The 19,125-nt window shown below is 39.6% G+C and overlaps 2 protein-coding genes across 2 annotated transcripts in view; one reads left to right on the forward strand and one right to left on the reverse strand.

Annotated features, from left to right (window-relative positions):
- Positions 1-19,125, forward strand: part of LOC137295003 (uncharacterized) — a 109,674-nt gene that overhangs the window by 81,722 nt on the left and 8,827 nt on the right. The window lies entirely within an intron of this gene.
- On the reverse strand, positions 3,648-18,008 carry LOC137294251 (uncharacterized). The gene is made up of 9 exons (XM_067825254.1): positions 17,940-18,008; positions 17,650-17,680; positions 16,345-16,488; positions 14,885-15,127; positions 11,313-11,323; positions 9,259-9,337; positions 8,381-8,524; positions 5,971-6,210; positions 3,648-5,164 (listed from the first exon to the last, which is right to left on the reverse strand). The coding sequence occupies exons 2-9, from the start codon at positions 17,678-17,680 to the stop codon at positions 5,136-5,138; spliced, it is 921 nt and encodes a 306-aa protein (XP_067681355.1). The 5' UTR covers positions 17,940-18,008; the 3' UTR covers positions 3,648-5,135.

The raw sequence follows: 19,125 nt of genomic DNA on the forward strand, positions 1-19,125 counted from the left end.
GATAAAGATGGCCTCGGCTATCGGATCTCACAGTGGACCCTATGCAGAGTACAATAATTGTACTTGAGTTTAAGATTGTGTGTTGAGAAATCGTGCACGATTGTTTATATCTGTACTTGTTACTGCAATGACATTGAAAACAAAATCGACAAATCTGGAGGACACTTGTGAATGATAATTAAAATATAACAAACGCAAAATTGAGCTAAATCCCAGAAAGAAGCTCGCTCAAACTTGATAACGTTAACTCACATGCACTAATGAATGCATAATTATTGTCTTATCGATATTCACTGTGAACTGTGTATGTTTAAATAGTGCCAAAGTAGGTCGACTGTTCCTTAAACCAGATCGTGTATTCTCCAGCTTATGGAAAATAACTGAAACCATAAGTAGGCCTAACTTACATGCATACGGTTGTGTCTGTGAAATATTATTCCCGCTATTTTCCCATGTTACAAGCCCAAACACCTTGTCTTTCCCCCATTTTTGCTCACTTGAAATAATGGCCCGTCTACCGCACGGAGTTGCCTTAAAATATTTCGGAAAACGTGTACATTTCCCATGGGACATCCGTCTCCACTTTATTAATGTGTAGACAAAGATTATTAGTCATCGGGTTCTTAATTAGGGGATGAATATTTCAGTCAAGTGGCCATTTATATCTGACATTACCCGGAAACGCTGCAAAACTAAGCGCCTAGTTCTCTCTGTTCAACACTACGTCTCAAATAGCAGGGTACTGACAAGAGTTGTTGCCCCTCCTTTGTAATTCACCCAGGATTGATTTCATGATATACACAACATAAACCGAAGTAATAAAGAAAGTACACCCATGGTGTTTCGGTTTTATTGGTTTTCTGTAATAACAAATAAAACAAACCATCACAAGAACGTTAATATTTTGAGAAGTGTTATTATTGTGATTTTTTAGAAGTCACACAGAGTGTGTTCGTCATTTCTTTATGTAATGCAGAGGCAGCTCAATGTTTAAAAAAAAATGCATAAAATACAAATCGGGGACTGAACACACGAACGATATTTTGACGCAGATTGATATCCTACACATGTTGCATATCTAAACCAATTGTTGGACAGCACATGTCACCTCGACCGCCATTGTATTTGACGTACAGTAAAAGATGATTCATAAAATATGTGAGCTTTGTAGGTGTTATTTTTTTTTATCGTTCTTCCAGCTTTTCTAAACCCGGAAATATCGCCGGAAGCCTTTCAGTTCTTTCTTTTCTTTTTGTTTGAGGCGGCGGGGGTTGCCTAGCTAGTGGTTAAAGCATTCGCTCCTTTCTAGATACTACATGTGTAAATGCCATTTTGTCACTTGTAATGCATGTTTGCAGATTAGAGTTAATATGTAATAAACTAGCACGAATTGAAAAAAAGTGGTTGGGTATCCTAGTGTGTAGTGTGTACAGTTTTGAATTTCAAGAAATAAACCCCAAAGCAGATGCCCATAAAAGGCTTGTGGACGTTCCTTCACTGATTGGTGCAAGTACTAACATAAAAGCGTGAGTTTGGGTTTGAGTTTTGCAACATTCCAGCAATATCACATCTCGAGATGCCATATATATAAATGACGAGCGAACGCTTTAACGACGAGGCTACTTCACCGCCCCTCACAACGCCATGGGACCTCAGATGTACTTCCACAGAGGTGCTTTCTGTCATTGGTGATACGACATTGGTGGCAATTATTCGACTAACATTTAGTCACTCAAATGAACATATTTCACAAAGAAAATGAACGGTTCCTAAATTGTAGCCATAAATTATCGTGAAAAGGAGCCCAGAAATGTCCTTCATTGCTGGAGGGATAGTACTGTGGTCGTCCCGCCAAAGGCCCGGGTTCGATTCCTCACATTGGTATAGTGTGTGAAGTCCATTTCTGGTGTCCACAGGCGTGATATTGCCAGAATATTGCTTAAAGTGGGACATGCAAGATTATGGCCAGATAAAAATGATCATCATAATTATTAATACTTATGCAGCAATTAGCAGGTTAATGATGAAACCCGTGTCTACATTCAAATTTTGAACTAGTTGATTATTTTGTTGGCCAGTAACTTTCATGCATAGCTAGCCTGACTGGCTGGCAAAATTTGGACACTATTTCGCACCCTCGATATGGCTGTGATATATATCTGCACACAGCGGAACTTCCACGACATGTCTCAGCGGGAGGTTGTCATGCACGCGTGTTATATAACCACTGGCGGTGATACCGTTGTTAACAACACAACTTCCTCGTCTCGGCTTTATTCACATGACGTAAAGGGTTTATAGATTTAACCTACACTTGCACACGGTAACACAGTCTTGATTAACGTTGGCATGGAGTTGAACAGACAAACCAGACCGTTCTACATACTCTAGACTCCCCAATGACGCCTTAATAGACATGTCACTAGGAAGTTGCATTCTCACACTCCCAACTCTATCTCAACAACTGGGAATCCACTGATAGTGCTGGTGCTATATATAGGCTATCGTAGTACGGCATTACTACCTTTCCAACTGAAAAAATGTCTCCGGTTTGGGTTTTTTATGTACAGGAACGAATTTTCAGTAACTAGAAGTATTAAATAACATGTAACGTGTTGGGTAAAGAGGACACATTGTCCTCTGATGCATGCATTATGCATTGTGAAACACACTGAAATGGGAAATGCAGTGGAGATTATATTTGTTAGTTGTGAAGGTTGTTTTTATTTACAATTTTTGAAAAAACATGAGTAAACTAAGCTCACAGTAATACTGTTTGCATAGTAGTGGAATCAACCAACTCTCTCTCTCAGTCTCTATCTCAGTCTCACTGTCTCTCTCTCTCTCTCTGTCTCTGTCTCTCTGTTTCTCAGTCTCTATCTCAGTTTCTCTGTCTCTCTCTTTATGTCTCAGTCTCTCTCTGCCTCTCTCTCGCAGTCTCTCTCAGTCTCTCTCCGTGTCTCTGTCACTCTCTCTAACTCTATCTCTGTTTCTCTCCCAGTCTCTCTCTCTGTCTCTCGCTCAGTCTCTCTCTCACTCTCTCTAACTCTCTTCAGTCTCTCACAGTCTCTCTCACTCTCTCTCTCTCTCAGTCTCTCTCTATCTCTCACTCTCTCTCTCTCGCTCTTAGTGTGTGCTGCAAGTGACTTAAATCTGTGTATCTATCTGTCCATATGACATTGTCAACAAGTGTAAGCGTCCTTTTCGGGCGTGGCAATGCAGTGTAATGATTCTAGAGATTTGGCCTGCTAACTTTGTTGGGATTTGTCCACACATCCCAAATGTAAATATCGATGCTCATATTGTCAACCCGTGAAAATCCAGCTTAGAATTGATTTTCAGTAAGCCATGAGTGTCGTAAGAGGCGACTATATATAGCGCGATCGGGTGGTCTGACACATTGTCTTGGTTAACACATGTCAACGTATCCAAGTTGCGCAGATTGATGCTCAAGTTGTTGATCACTCGTGTATTTACAGACCGCTTTATGGCAGACCTATTCCTGAGTACGGCGTCAAACTAAATTCATTCACTCACTCAGCTAGTGGATTGTCTGGTCGAGATGCCATTATTTACAGGCGGCATTCAACGTCAAACCAAAGTTCAGTGTTAAATTACACATGCAAGATAAAAACCCACACTTTCATATTTCTATGTTTTTATTTGGTACCATTTTGCAATTATAATTACTGTACTCTGTCAAACAGCTATGTAATGACGTAATAATGTCGACGTGGCGTTAATGGGGTGCTCTGATAACATGCTGATTTCTCTGGGAGAATGACCATTGTTTTAGACACGCACGTGTAAAAACGGGAAAATGAATGAGGATATGTCAGGGGATTGTCACTCTGCAGGTGCTCACAATACAAGATGTAATTTAGTGGGAAATTGAAGAGTATCAAAGTGAAAAGTGACATGACGAATCTGTGCTGGGTTAACACAAGTACATTAAGGAACACTCGTATTATTCCGGGACTATTCATTCCGCAATGATCAAATTCACGACTCTTTCTCTCTGTGTGACGATCTGTAGACAGGGTACCGTTAGCACAATCGGCCACATGGAAACATGTTTTCTTCTTCATGATGGCTGAGTCATTTTACAATAATATCTTGCTCAGAGGAGATAATCGCTTAATCCATTTTGAGTGACCATATGTTACAGCTATGTCGTCTGTGTGGGAAGGGGTTTGTTTTTTGTTTGCAATTATTAAATTTTCAGTCCCCCCAAGCAGAACTCCATGTGGCATTTTTTCCTCATACCCACCACTAACCACGACGCCTTAAATAATAATATAACTTAAATCTGGGTCATTCTTTTAACCCCTTGGCGACACCTATTGTTGTTTCATGTTTTATTCCTACGTACAAACACCTAAAATAATAACTAGTACCTAAAAATCAACGGTATAAATTCACTGGGGAACTTTGAACTTTCAATAGCTGGCCATTAATAAGAACCACCACGAAGATAACCATAGTACTTAAAGTCATGCGCGCATATTAACTGACTGATCTCCTTTTCATACATCCAATAACGGACAAGTTTTTTCATCAGGATACGGAATGACAAGTACTGCCGAATAACACACTACGAAACTACGTCTCTTACTCAATGTGATTGGAAGAACAGACGCCGGGACTATTGTGAAGGTGAAGTTCCCAGTTAGAAGACAAAATGGATGACGCCGTTCATTTAGACTGTTCGAAAACAAGCGTGAATTAGAGAAAATACAGTTCATCACATGGTCACATCTAATGTAAATGGTGAGTCAGCTCTTGGCGCATGGAAGTCCTTGCAGTCTCAACTCTCAAATTCTATTATGTATTTATCTGGTAATTCTTCAAGTAAAATTAAGACAATGTGTTAAGCGGCACAAACTGCACCGTGTCGTAAATGTAAGACTGTAGATGCCTAGATATAAGACTATAAATGGGCTTCATAATATCTGCAATCTGCGTTATATGCCAAAATTCCAATGTGTGCTCATGGACACTAAACTAGCAATAGGCTAAATATGTCCATTTTTACTCCGGAAATAGTAGATGACGTCACATTACGTGGATGCAATGAATGCTACACCACTGTCACGCACATGTAGGTTCAAAATGTCTTTGACACACCTTCAAGACTAGATCATCTTCATGAGTGTGACGAATTCTGAAACAGTGGAATACAGAACACGCAAGTTTGTAAACTGTCTTCATGCTTATAATCGTATCTCAATTGTGCAGACAGATGAACACGATGCCAGTCACTGGACTGTTTTGTCAAGAATCAATCATCTACTGGTAATCGACATGTAGCTGCAAGTTTGTCGAAAGCGACGTGAGGTAATAAAAATACAGAGCGGAGGTAAATGACAAACATACAAATCAGCCTTAAATAAATAACGTTCAGAGTGTAGTTGAATAGCAAACATACAGAGGGGCGTTCTATAATAAACATACAGAGCGGCTTTAGATAAATAGCATACACACCTGCGTTCGATGACAAACATACACAGCGGAATTACATAACAAACTCACAGAGCGGTGTTAAATAAATAACATACCGAACAGCGTTAGATAAGAACCATACAGGGGGCGTTAAATTAATAGCATGTAGAGGGGCGTTCTTTAACAAACATACATACCATTACAAACACACAGGGACACACAGAGCGGCGTTCGATAACAAACATAAATAGACAGCAGTCATATAGAGCGGCGTTAAATAAATACCATACAGAGCGTCGTTAAATAATTAACATACAGAGCGGCATTAAATTAATTACATGCAGAGCGGTGTTCGATGGCAAATATACACAGCGGTGTTAAAAACATAGCACACTTAGCGGCGTTAAATAATTAACATACAGAGCGGAGTTCAATAAGAAACATGCAGACCGGAGTTAGACATCAAACATACAGATCGGCGTTAGATAAAAACTATACAAAGCAGCGTTAAATAACGAACATACAAACCTTCAAAGTTGATATGTCCGTCACAGTCGGCGTCCGCTTCTCTGATGATGTTGTCGACCTCCTCATCGGTGATTTTCTCCCCAAGACTGGTAAAGACATTCCTCAACTCTGCTGCACCGATTCTACCATCCCCATCCTTGTCGAATATTCGGAAGTAGTCGAGTAGCTGCTCCTCGTCAGGCTCTTCTCTCTTCTTCTCCATCAGCCTGACGAACTCGAGGAACGTCACGCTCCCGTCACCTGTAATGGAACGTGACCGATATGTCATACAACGTGACATACACAAAGAACGTCACCCGAAAATATAAAACATTTTTAATAATAAAATCATTTTCATTTCCCCTAAGAGGAATTTAGTAACTGTATATCATGTTCCACTTAAGCATATAAATGAAATTAGCCAAGTTTGTTTTAATTTATATACTGTCTTGACAAAAACGATACACTCAAAAATACATAAGGATGTAAGGGTCATGCTAACCAAACCATCCGAACTGTTACCTTTGACGCGATCAAGATCTGATTAAATCATCTCGAGTTATTTTTGTCATAAGCCGAAGTTGGAAAGAAGAAATCATTAGAGCTCTCATTGTCTTTAATCATGACAAGCCTTAATGCCAAACGCTTGTTAGGACAGGCACCGACTGATTACTTGAATGGCTTCAATGGCAACAAGATATGTGTGGAGTGGGTCAAGGCTGAATACAGAATGAGACGAGGTGGGATGAATGCCACTCTACCTAGCAAAGCTCAGATTAAGAGAATGGGTGCACTTAGACGAGACCGGTGAATTGCGTTACGGAAGTGTTTGAAGGCATTAGAACGAAACTTGAAAGAGGCTTCTTCTCTCGCCCTTGCAGCATGATGATCGCGAACTGTTTAACCGTTTGTGGGACTGCTGGTGAAAGGTTATATGGGCAGGCACAACAACAGAAAGTGTCTCTATAATTAATGCTTAACTGGTGTCAGTTTAACATACTTACTTGAACCTCGTCCAGATCATCTTGCACAAAGCTATGTGAGCAATACTAAAGGCTACAGCACTATGCTTTCAAAGGGCACCAGTACAGGACGATTGTGATTCTATATCCTACTGCTTATAAATATCAAATACTCACTTTTTGTGCAAAAACTGAACTGATTTTTCTTCACCTTTATCCAATGAAAGATAAGAGATCTCCAGTTAAATCCAACTGGTAGGCCATGCATTATTATAGACACATGTTTCTTCTCAGTGTATTCTGTTAGATACAATTTCGCTTTTACTTACGGCAGGAATATCGTGCAATTCATCTTTCCATCGGAACCACTGGCCATACTTGTGTTTCAGTATTTTCCGTTTCTGAGCATATAATGCAGGATGCAGTTTGTTTCAGAGAAAAGAAAACGTTCGTGAAAGCACAGCCGGTTTCCATGCAGTTTGGTTCAGAGAAAAGAAAGCGTTCGTGAAAGCACATCCGGTTTCCATGCAGTTAGGTTCAGAGAAAAGAAAGCGTTCGTTAAAGCACATCCGGTTTCAGCGCATTTTGCTTCAAGTCGAAATACAATGGTATCTTAATCAGAGGTGAAATCATGTAAAAGATGGTATTTTGCCCACATTGATGGGATATTACGCTAATAAAAATCGAACAAATATGGAAGGAAGAATGGTGGTGCTTCTTGTGACGCAGACTGACACGACTCGCCTTTACCTTTTGAGATGATGCAGCCATATGTAAATATTAATGTTATATAGTGTATCAGTGGTCAATGCTGTTCAAGTCAATTTTATATTCCCTGAAATATAATGCTTTAAAATGTTTGTCTTTAACCAATGATCTTATTGCGTCTCCAACAAATACCCTTCTTACTCCATAGAGGTTGCGAAGGTCGATGCTCATGACATTGATCAGTGGATTGTCTAGTCCAGATTCAATTATTTACATACCGCCTCTATACAGCTGGAATATGTTTGAGTGCAGTATTAAGCAACAACACACAAATACATGTTTCAGTTAGATGTTGATCTGTAAATAATCGAGTCTGGACCAAACAACCCGCTGGCCTACGACATCGGCGTTTATCTACGCTATTGGGATACGTTGTCATACATCAGTCATCAGCGAATATGACAACTCGATCCCGTAAGTCGCTTCTAACGAGTGAGTGAATGTGTGAGTGAGTATGGTTGTACGCCGCATTTAGCACTATTCCATCAAAATCATGACGGAGGATACCAGAAATGGGGAATCAAACCCGTGCCTTCGGCGTGACGAGTGGACGCTTTAACCACAAAGTCACATCCCCATCCCCACCTCTAACGGTAAACATAGACTGCTGAAGACCATATCCAACCCGCATCTATACAGTGTTCACGCATGCGCGTCAAATATGTGTCATGTCTATACTGAAGAATGTATTGTGACCCTACCATCCTCATCAGCTTCCCTCATCATGTCCCTCAACTCCTCGTCGGTGGGGTCCTTGTCAAGCAACTTCATCACCGACCGCAGTTCCGGCAACGTCAGCACGCCATCACTGTTCTTGTCAATCAGCTGGAACGCCTCTTGGTATTCTGTTTGATGACGGTAATAACGATTAAAACGTGATTTAGGACTCGCGTTGTGTTATGCTGGGAACGATTGTAGGTTACACGATGCAACTTATTAAGTACGAGCTCATCATTGATTGATCTGTAGCCTAGTATCAAGTGCGTGCCCCCTAAAACATGCGAAATAAATGAGGTAAGATGGGGTTTAACGTCGTACTTAAGAATATTTCTCTCATATGACGACGTGCATGCGTGTGTATGTGTGGCTGCTCGTACTAACCCAAACTTAGGATGGTTTTATTTTGCTAGCTCGCTGAGATACCATTCCGCGGTTTAGCATGAATACTCCACTTAGACACATTACACTGACTCCGAGCCGACCGGCCCCTGTTGTACCCATTAATGTCGAGCGACAGGGACCAAGAAGTACGATATCTTAACGTCAAGTTAATTCAAGTATTGACTGCATATTGCCATTTTTTAGTTAAATTCTTTCTTCCCATTGTTTTAGGATTATGCTCTATTTTATAACAAATTAAAGGTAATAAGGAGAGATCTAGCGGCTGGATAATTCGCTCCGGTACGTTGACCAGTTTGAATCCTTTAGAATTTGTATAGAACCAAATACTCCGCCATCAAATGACCAAAAATGGCGACAGAAGACAATCCCTTCAATCCCTCATTCAATAGACAAAGAAATATTACGTAAACTGACAATATTTGTTTCTAAGAGAGTAATGATATCAATCAACACTTACCGTTCAGTTTCTCAGCAGGAACCTTATCTACCTGCAAGACAGAAAGAACCTTGTTCATTATTCCTGAGAGTCTTATGTTCTAGCTCCAAGAACACTTCCTCCAGCTAGAACAGTGTTGCAGGCATGACAACACAGAGCCAAACAACTGCTTCCGTAGATGCGGCTGACGTGATCCCCATTGTCAAGTGAAAGTGAAACCCCTAGAGTCAAAATCTACCGTGAAAAATAGAACACACAATTCATTAAGACCCTGCTATAATTTCACCACTGCACTTATCAATATGCATACCAAATCCGATATTAACATGTATGTATACACCAAGTGAAATATTAAGCCTCTCTAGCCTGCATCTAAATCAACAGTTTGTTTACATTTTGTGATGATATGATAACACGATGATATGATGAGAGGGCACTTACCATCTTAGCCACAAGCTGTCACTGTTACTGAGTCATTAACCGTTAGACGGGTACAATATGGCCAAGGTTGCTTATATCGCCTCATGCACGTGTACTGTTATCCACAAGTTACACACGTTCCTTTCCAATATCCTTCCTTCTCCAAAGTCAACAGGATTCCATGTAGAAAACACAACCTTCCTTTCGAGTGCGATGATCTGTGGTAAGGTCTTCACTTCATACATTAAATATTGATGCCTGTTCATTGTTAAGCGTACTACAGCGCGCCATGTCGTAAAGCTGCCTGTAGACGAAAACTAGTCATTGAAAATACAGCTGCAAGTCAACCACCCAGGACTAACTGAACTTCTGTTTGTTCATTGACTTGTGTATTGCTACTTGGCATTTGGGACATTTTATTGAAAAAAATGTTTTGATCCATCATATATTATTAATAATTAGTAAACCTATTTGATATCAATATGTTGAAATGACGGTTGAGTATATAGGGCAACCGTGACTCGATACAGGGTACATACTTCATGTTTTCAGAGAGCCGATGGTGAAGGATGCCGGTTTGACTAGGTAATCGATCGTGCTCAGAGATATGTTTGCGCTCATTGCATGACTGGTGAAAACGGCAATTTTCATATGTAAACAGTTCCATTGACGAGGCTCGTGTTTCAGCACTGCTAGTCCTGTTCTGAATATATGCCGATGTCGTGCGAAAATGATATCAGTCAGGTTCTCCTATTAGGTTGTCAGATGTGCTGAGGTAGACAGTTGAAATTGACTCCAAGACAAGGGAGACATAAAATATCTATGAAGGGTTCTTGGTGCTGTTGACATAAAATCAATATCAAATTTTCTTTCTACCTTTGCGAATTGATAATTACTTTGGCAGCTGACTGTTTTAATTTAATTTTCATGTGATCTAATATACGTACAAACGTGTTTCCGTGTTTTAAATTATGTATTTGTCTAACCGCTATTTGTCTCTTAAATTCTTTGTTCTTCTGTAAAACTGTCACGGCTACAGTATAATAGGGACAGCCTGAACTGTGTAAATATCTCATATATTTTACCTGAACAAAACTTACGAATGTGTTCTGAAAAATATATTTTCATTTATAAATAATCCTTATAAAATATTAACCCAAATGTAATAAGACATGGAATTGAATTACTGCCAGGAATGAATCGATATGAAGTTTTAGCATGCCTATGCACATTTTACCCGTATGAGTAATATGAATTAAAAATATTAAAATCACTTTAAACATTGGTTATTAACGTCGGTATCAACTTGGGATTTCCTTGCATTTTGTCATGCAATGCATGCATTCTCATCGGTGGTGTAGCTCAGAGGTTGAAGCGTTCGTGCCGAAGGCCCGGGTTCGATTCTCCACATGGATACACTGTGTGAAGCCCATTCCTGGTGTCCCCCGCCGTGGTATCGCTGGTATATGGCTAAAAGAAGGCGTAAAACCTCCCTCCCTCACCCACTCATCCCTGAGGACATTGGAAAGTATTGATGGATTGTAATGCTGTACCGTACATAGTGTATGAAACTGAACGAAAAAAAACACTAACGATGTCTCAAGCGGGCCATAAACTTTCATTTTCCCTAAAAATGGAAATTTATAAAGAGCTACATGTTCATAAACTGCAATGCAAGCAGTTAAGTCACAACACATGCTGTATCATCAGTATACATTTTATTGCATATAACTTCATGACAATAGTATGAAAACATTGATTCCATTCGCAAAAGAACAATTCATGAATTATTCAGAAACAGCCATGACGCACACAATATCTCTGATAACAGCCTGACACTATAATCACGTCGTATAGGGAAAAATCGAGGCCATCAGTAACATATATATCAAACAAACTGTCATTGCCAGTACCATCACAATGCAGTTAGGTGAAAACTGAAAGTTCGAAAAATATTAGGTATGCTTAATAGCTCGTTAACCTAGAAACTGAACAGGTTCATCGTCTTACGAGTAATTAATAGTATACACTACTGTACAAAGTTATCTTCCCCTTGACATTCCATTATATTACATACCAATGGACGATTGTAGGAGGAATTGATTTCTATATTTCTCAGACGTCATATAGCAAAATGTGTGACTTCATGAACAGATTCTCGAACAAAATAAACATGACGTATGAAGATACGTCATAACGTATTGAAGAGTTTTTGAGACTTCGCTCCTACAATATAGCGAGATGGCTGTGGTCTCCACTTGAGACCCGCGATCCGCAAACTCACCTTTTTTGCATATTCTCAGACAAACAGACATGGAATATCACCCACTCGCTTCTCCCACTGACGGTTTATCGCACTGTGTTCATTTATAATAATCTTTGCCAATGCAGTTAATTTTGAAAACTGTTATTCACTTGGTGCAGATGTCAGTATTGCGTTGATGCTCTTAAATGTTTCTCGAAATGTTACAAGATGTTGAACATGTCGTTAAGCCTGTGAAGCATGTTAACCATATCATGAAATATGTCGTTATGCATGTAAAACGTGTTAAGCATATCGTGAAATATGTCGTTATGCATGTAAAACATGTTAAGCATATCATGAAATATGTAGTTATGCATGTAAAACATGTTAAGCATATCATGACATATGTCGTTATGCATGTAAAACATTTTAACCATATCATGAAATATGTCGTTATGCATGTAAAACATGTTAAGCATATCATGACATATGTCGTTATGCATGTAAAACATTTTAACCATATCATGACATATGTCGTTATGCATGTAAAACATGTTAAGCATATCATGACATATGTCGTTATGCATGTTAAACATGTTAAGCATATCATGACATATGTCGTTAAGCATTAAAGTGAGGTAAGTAGACCGTAAGGGGGATATCACTTAAAGAAACTCTCGAGCATAGGTATGGTGCAGATAACACCCAAGGATCAAATTCTGAGCGACCTGGGAATCGACCCCAAATCAAGGATCCTTGCAGTGCCCAAAGAACGCAACTATAGATATTGACACATGTCCTCCTCTCATCGTAGCTCCCGTTACAAGGATCCCTGGAACAAGTATGATGAACACATCGATGATGAACTCGTGTCTCATCGATGTGATAGGCATAGTTACAGGCGAAACGATGAGAACTTCCGGTGGAATCATTAGGCATCGGATGAGAATGAATGAGTGAGCTTTTAGTAATGTTCCAGCAATATCACGGCGGGGGACACCAGAAATGGGCACCACTCACTGCATCCATAAGTGGACTCGAACCCAGGCGTAACGAGCGAACGCTTTAACCACTGGGCTACGCCATCACTCCTTGAGATGATGAGAACAAGGGCAAATATCAGGATATCAACATGATCACGCGATATCATGTAAGATGATTAAAAGATAGAGTTAATCAACATGATTCCCGCAAGGTCGCGAGGCATCACATCAAATGCTGAGAATATAGAGTGTTATCGGCTAATCTATCTTGGACATCATGTCGGCGAACTCTGCATGAAAAAAGAAATATATACAGTTTTAACATATGGGCACATGTACAACATACACTCTGGCGAAAAAAAGGAATTTCATTTTTAATGTACGACTGGAAACACTGAGAGATATGTCGAAATAAATCAATGTGTATATGATAAATACTGAATGTTTTGGAAACAAACACGAACAACTGTGCGACTACAGGTGACGGCTGGGCGATAGTCTACTGCAACATCCTATTGCTATAGCGAAACTCTCTTGCGACCAACTATTGCAATACTATCGCAATAGTTTTTTTCTCCTTGAATTGTCTCAAATGAAGTCATTTCCTAAATGAATGGATTTCGATAGTTAGCAACACTACCGATGCGTCGGTAGTTTTTCGTTTCTACCATCGATTAATTGCTGTCTGAGATCAACAATTGCAATGCATCGATAGTTCGATGCATCGTTACAGCCCAATGTGTGACACAAGATGATTGTCAGAATTACTTCAGTGATTTTTCAACCTTTTTGAACAAAAGTCGAAATCAAGAAGGACACTCCATGCACATGTATGAGACTACTACGATGTGCACGTTCATTCCATGTGTTGTATGTAGGGGTGATGATACAGAGCAATTCTATAATGTTCCTATTTCACGAAACAAAATATGAGTAGAAAATACCCTTTTCCCCCAAACAATTAATCTTAAAACATAACTGTTACTGTAAATGAATTTTTGTTCCATTATATTGTCATTCTTTGATAAAATGCACTTTTCAAGAAATATGTCGTTATAAACATTTGGGTAAGAATTAGCAGTCATGTGCTTTTTGCAGCATACACGCTATACGGTCCGTACTAGCACTGACGGAAAGAATACAAGCATTCTATTGGCAAAGTTCGCTTCCAGTTATAAATCTCAGCAATCACCTGACAATGAGCTTTTGGTGAAATTGCAACCGTGTAATCGAAACTAAATGGCGATGCTGATAGGTACCAAAACCGTTTTTGTTTTGGAAAAGCACATTCGGCAGTTTTGGTGTATGGATTTTGTATCAGACATTGAATCCTGATAAATTGTACTAGAACACCCTTGTATGTTATAACTAGGGCATTGAATCCTTGTGTGTTATAGCTAGGACACTGAACGTTGTGTGTTATAGCTTGGTCATTGAACCCTTGTGTGTTATAGGCAGGATATTGAATCCTTGTGGGTTATAGCTAGCATTTTGAATCCTTGTGTGTTATAGTTAGGACACTAGGACAAACTTTGTTTGTTTTACCAATGACATCCAATCATTGTGTGTGTTTAGCTAGTACAGTGAATCCTTGTGTGTTACAACTAAGCCATTAAATCATTGTATGTATTAAGCAGGACATTCAATTCCTTGTGTTATAACTAGAACATCGAATCCTGACAAATTTGACTAGGACATTAAATCATTGTATCATTGTATAACTAAGAAATTAAATCCTAATATGCTGTAACTAGGACATTGAATCCTTCAGTTACAACTAGGACATTACATCATTGTATGTTTAAGTGGGACGTTGAATTTTGATATGTGATAACAGGACATTAATTCCTCATATATCGTGACTAGGATACTGATTCCTTTTACGTGAAGTATCTAACGTGTTTCTATCCCTAGGCAAGGACACAAAGTCTGACGACACTGAGCAAATTGTTGCATCTACAGCACAGGTCGAGATTGTGGTAACTCGTCATCCGCTCACCTTCATAGTCAATCACCCCATTCTTGTCCTTGTCCGCTTCTCGTATCATCTCATCCACCTCCGCTCTCGACAGCACCTCACCGAGCTGGGTCATGATTTCGTACAACTCTGCTGCACTTATTGTCCCGTCGCCGTTCTTGTCAAACACCTTGAAGGCGTCCTTCAGAGCGTTGGGGTTCTCCTTCTCCTTGCTCTTTTCATGCATCATCAGAGCGAACTCCTCAAATCCTAATTGTCCGCTTCCTGGAGCACAGTGGAGTGAGTGAGTGAGTTTGGTTTTACGTCACACTCAGTAATATTCCAGCTGTATGGTTGTTTGTGGTTTGTGAATGACCGAGTCTGGACCAGATAATCAAGTGATCAACAGCATGAACATCTATTTACCCAATTGGGATACGATGACATGTGTGAACCAAGTTAGTCGCCTCTTACGACAATGAGTTACGGAAGATCAACTCTATGCCGAATCTTCACGTGAATGGTGATTTTGACTCGGTAGTATTCTAACTGCACCGGTCCCGTGGAGATCCGGGTCAGTATTGATCTTCAGCAACCCATGCTTTTCGTAAGAGGCAACTAACTCTGACACTGACGTGACTGACACTAGTCATTGAGCGTGTATGTCTGTCACCATATAGCCGTGTTCACACTAAATAGATGATAAATAGGAAATATATAGAATATTGCCGGATGCGGCGTAAAACTTTTACAGCAAAACAAAATCAGAAAAATGTTCTTGCTGCATCACGGCCTGTAGATCATTGGAACCAGACAAGCACATTCTGAGCAAATGGGCAACAATTCAGGCATCAGTCAGTCAGTTACAGATCCTAAGCGTCTGGTTCGAAGGGTCATTGGTGGATTGGAGAAGAAAAGCGACGACAGTGGGTTTCATGATTTCGGTTGTTTTCATTATCTGTATAGAGTTTCATGTACAACCAAACAGAGGCAAGGTTCAGACCAGGTGCAGCCTCAGTGAACTGGATCTATTCATTCATGGTTCTGAACCAGTCAAACACAAATGGTGTTCCTTAAATAATGCTTCACCTTCAAAGATGCTGGACCAAGTCTGAAGCTTTAGACTATCATCTAACGTATATTTGTCTGTCCGTCTGTCTACCTATTTGTCTATTTGTTTATCTATTTGCTAATTTACCCTAGTCGTGTCTTAAGTATTACCTAGGTTCCACAACTGGCATAAATAAGTGGTTTGATTCGTGAGTAGCATGCTTTGACCACAGTGGTATGTATACTCCCATAAACAAGAGATGTATATTCCCATTAAACACGCAGAAATCGATTGTTTGATAGCCGTGTATGTGATACAGTATAACGGGTAAATTGGGTTTGCTTTGTGCCAGGGGACAAACAACAACAACAACATACACACAAAACTGGTCAAATTAGACAATATGTTTCGCTCTGTTATTACACAATACTGAAAAATGACATAGTCGTACCATCGGTGTCTGCCTGTCTTATGGCTTCATGCAGATAGGCATTGGTGGGATTCTGTCCAAGTGACCTCATCACGGTCCCCAACTCTTCCTCTGCAATGTAGCCGCTGCCATCTTTGTCATAGAGCTCGAACGCTTCCCTATACACTGTCACATATGCAGAGTATGTAGGTGACAAAGGAACAAATCGAGGATTATTGAATACAACAATAGGTAGGTTCATGGGATGAGAAGCTTGATGAAGACGTGTTTACGGCTACACTATTACTTTCGCATTAATCGAAACTGCTAAATACTACTCCACAATTATAAGGATGTTTTGACGTTGCATTGTGTATACCACCGTGTCTCTGGATTAGACATATATCTGACAAGTAGAGCCATGCCCAGATATATATCTGACAAGTAGAGCCATGCCCAGATATATATCTGACAAGTACAACCATGCCTAGACATATATCTGACAAGTAGAGCCATGCCCAGATACATATCTGACAAGTAGAGCCATGTCCAGACATATATCTGACAAGTAGAGCCATGCCCAGACATATATCTGACAAGTAGAACCATGCCCAGATAGATATCTGACAAGTGCATAGTGCCATGCCAAAACCGATAGATGTGACGTGTCATGCCCACGTACATATCTGCCAGGTAGTGTCAAGCAAAGACATAAAATGACAAGAAGATGCATAGTGTCATGCACTTGCACATGCACAAAATACAGATAAGTGTGTAATGTCAAGCGTAGATGCAAAATGGCAGGTAGGTATATAGTGTCAAGCATAAACATAAAATGACAGGTAGGTGTATAGTGTCAAACACAGATATGAAATGACAGGTAGGTATGCAGTGTCAAGCATAGACATAAAATGACAGGTAGGTGTATAGTGTTAAGCATATATATAAATGACAGGTAGGTGCACAATGTCAAGCATGGACGTGAATTGACAGGTAGGTTTGTGCTGCCATGTATATACATAAAATAACAAGTAGATATGTAGTATCATACATATGCATAACAACACAGGTAGGTCTGTAGTGCCATGCCCACCTGATCACTAGAAACTATGCCACCGGTGGAATATGCAAAATAATGATCAAAATTTAATCTATTCTTAAAAATAATTATTTTGAGGAAATTACTTGCTCGAATTGTTTCAGTGTTTCTTGTATGTAGCGTGAAGTTTTCAGTACCTAATAGTTTGTAATTAATAAACATGGAATAATCAAATGATACAGTGGCCTTACTTAAACAGTGTTTTCAAGTTCACATTACAGTAGCTCATGACAGCACACCGATCTCACCTTGGAGGTCTTTCTCTGAGATCTGATCCATCTGCAAATGTATTATTCTATAAGAACATAGCACCTTGTTTAAACACAGTTCGCCACATTATGTCGATAAAAGTTGTCTATGCAAAATGTCGAAAGTATTATCGAATTGCATTCCTGAATCTGTTTCTTAACACCCCAACTGAACATATACATACATCAATGCTCAAAAACGATTAGTGATAAGATAACGAAATGGTGATTTGGAAGATCAGTGTTTGGATGTTACGTGAAATATTGAATAGTTCAAGGGTACCACCCACCTTGTGATAAACGATAGGAATTACGTGGCGATCGAGAGGAGGCAAGTGGCAACTGGGAAAGATGATAATTTGTTTTGGAAACCCACCTCTCTCCACGTATGAATGCTCTGAATGTGGTCGTGAGGCAAACGGTCGATACCGCATCACGACAGAGAAAAGGTAGTCAAGAACAAGCATGATTAAACTTTCATGAGCTCATACTGTCACAGGTCCCGTTCATCCCAGAAACTAATTAATGCTCTCGGTAGTTGTTAATTGTGTTGACATGGCCGCCCAGTATGGGATATTTAAAAATGAACATGCAAGTCATCACAGATTTCCAGATTTCTTTGTCGAAGGATATCTTTTCTGTATTTTAACGATTATATGTTGGATGTTTTACAAGTCCAGAAACATCCACCGTCAATTAACGTTTTCTTATATATCATGCCAAGAACAGTTGTACCCGCGAAGGTCAGGCTTAAAATTTTGGCCTTCAGTAACCCATACTTGTTATAGGAGACAACTAACGGGGTCGGGTGGTCAAACCTGCTGACATGGTTGAAACTTTTCATCGGTTTCCACCTGTGCAGATCGATGCCCATTTTTTTAAATCACTGTATTGACTGACTCTGTCATTCACAGACCGCCACAGACAGCTTGAATATTGTTTGGTGCAGTATAAACCAAAACTCACTCACTCACTCACTCACCAGGAACAGTGGCCCTTTTGTGATCGTGGTAATATTTCTGGGTTTTTTTTGTCAAAAACGTTGTAGATTTACGTGCTTGCGTCAACGTGCTGAACGTCTTCTACCTTCATCCTTGACATCACCTTCCTCTTCAATGAAGCTGACGAGCTGGGGCATCACTAACACACTGTTTAAAGATGAATTAAACCCCACAACCTCAGACCACGACATTTAGATAAGTATTTTAATCAAAAGATCAATTGAATCTTTAATCTTTAACATTATACCATGAAAAGGAAACCGTGCATTTCATGCTAAATTTCCAGCACTGTTATATGTCATTTAGACAAAAGAAATGTTAATGATCTTCATCCTCAGAGATACATCTTCAAAGTATCGACGCTTTCCTTAGGGAGATCATCGTTATCAAGAGATCCTATAAATATGTTAATGAATAAAGGATGACTTTATGTGACCGTATTCAAACGTGCACCATCGACTCGATTAACCAACAC

The sequence above is a fragment of the Haliotis asinina genome, chromosome 8 (assembly GCF_037392515.1).
Source record: "Haliotis asinina isolate JCU_RB_2024 chromosome 8, JCU_Hal_asi_v2, whole genome shotgun sequence".
Classification (NCBI taxonomy): Eukaryota; Metazoa; Mollusca; class Gastropoda; order Lepetellida; family Haliotidae; genus Haliotis; species Haliotis asinina.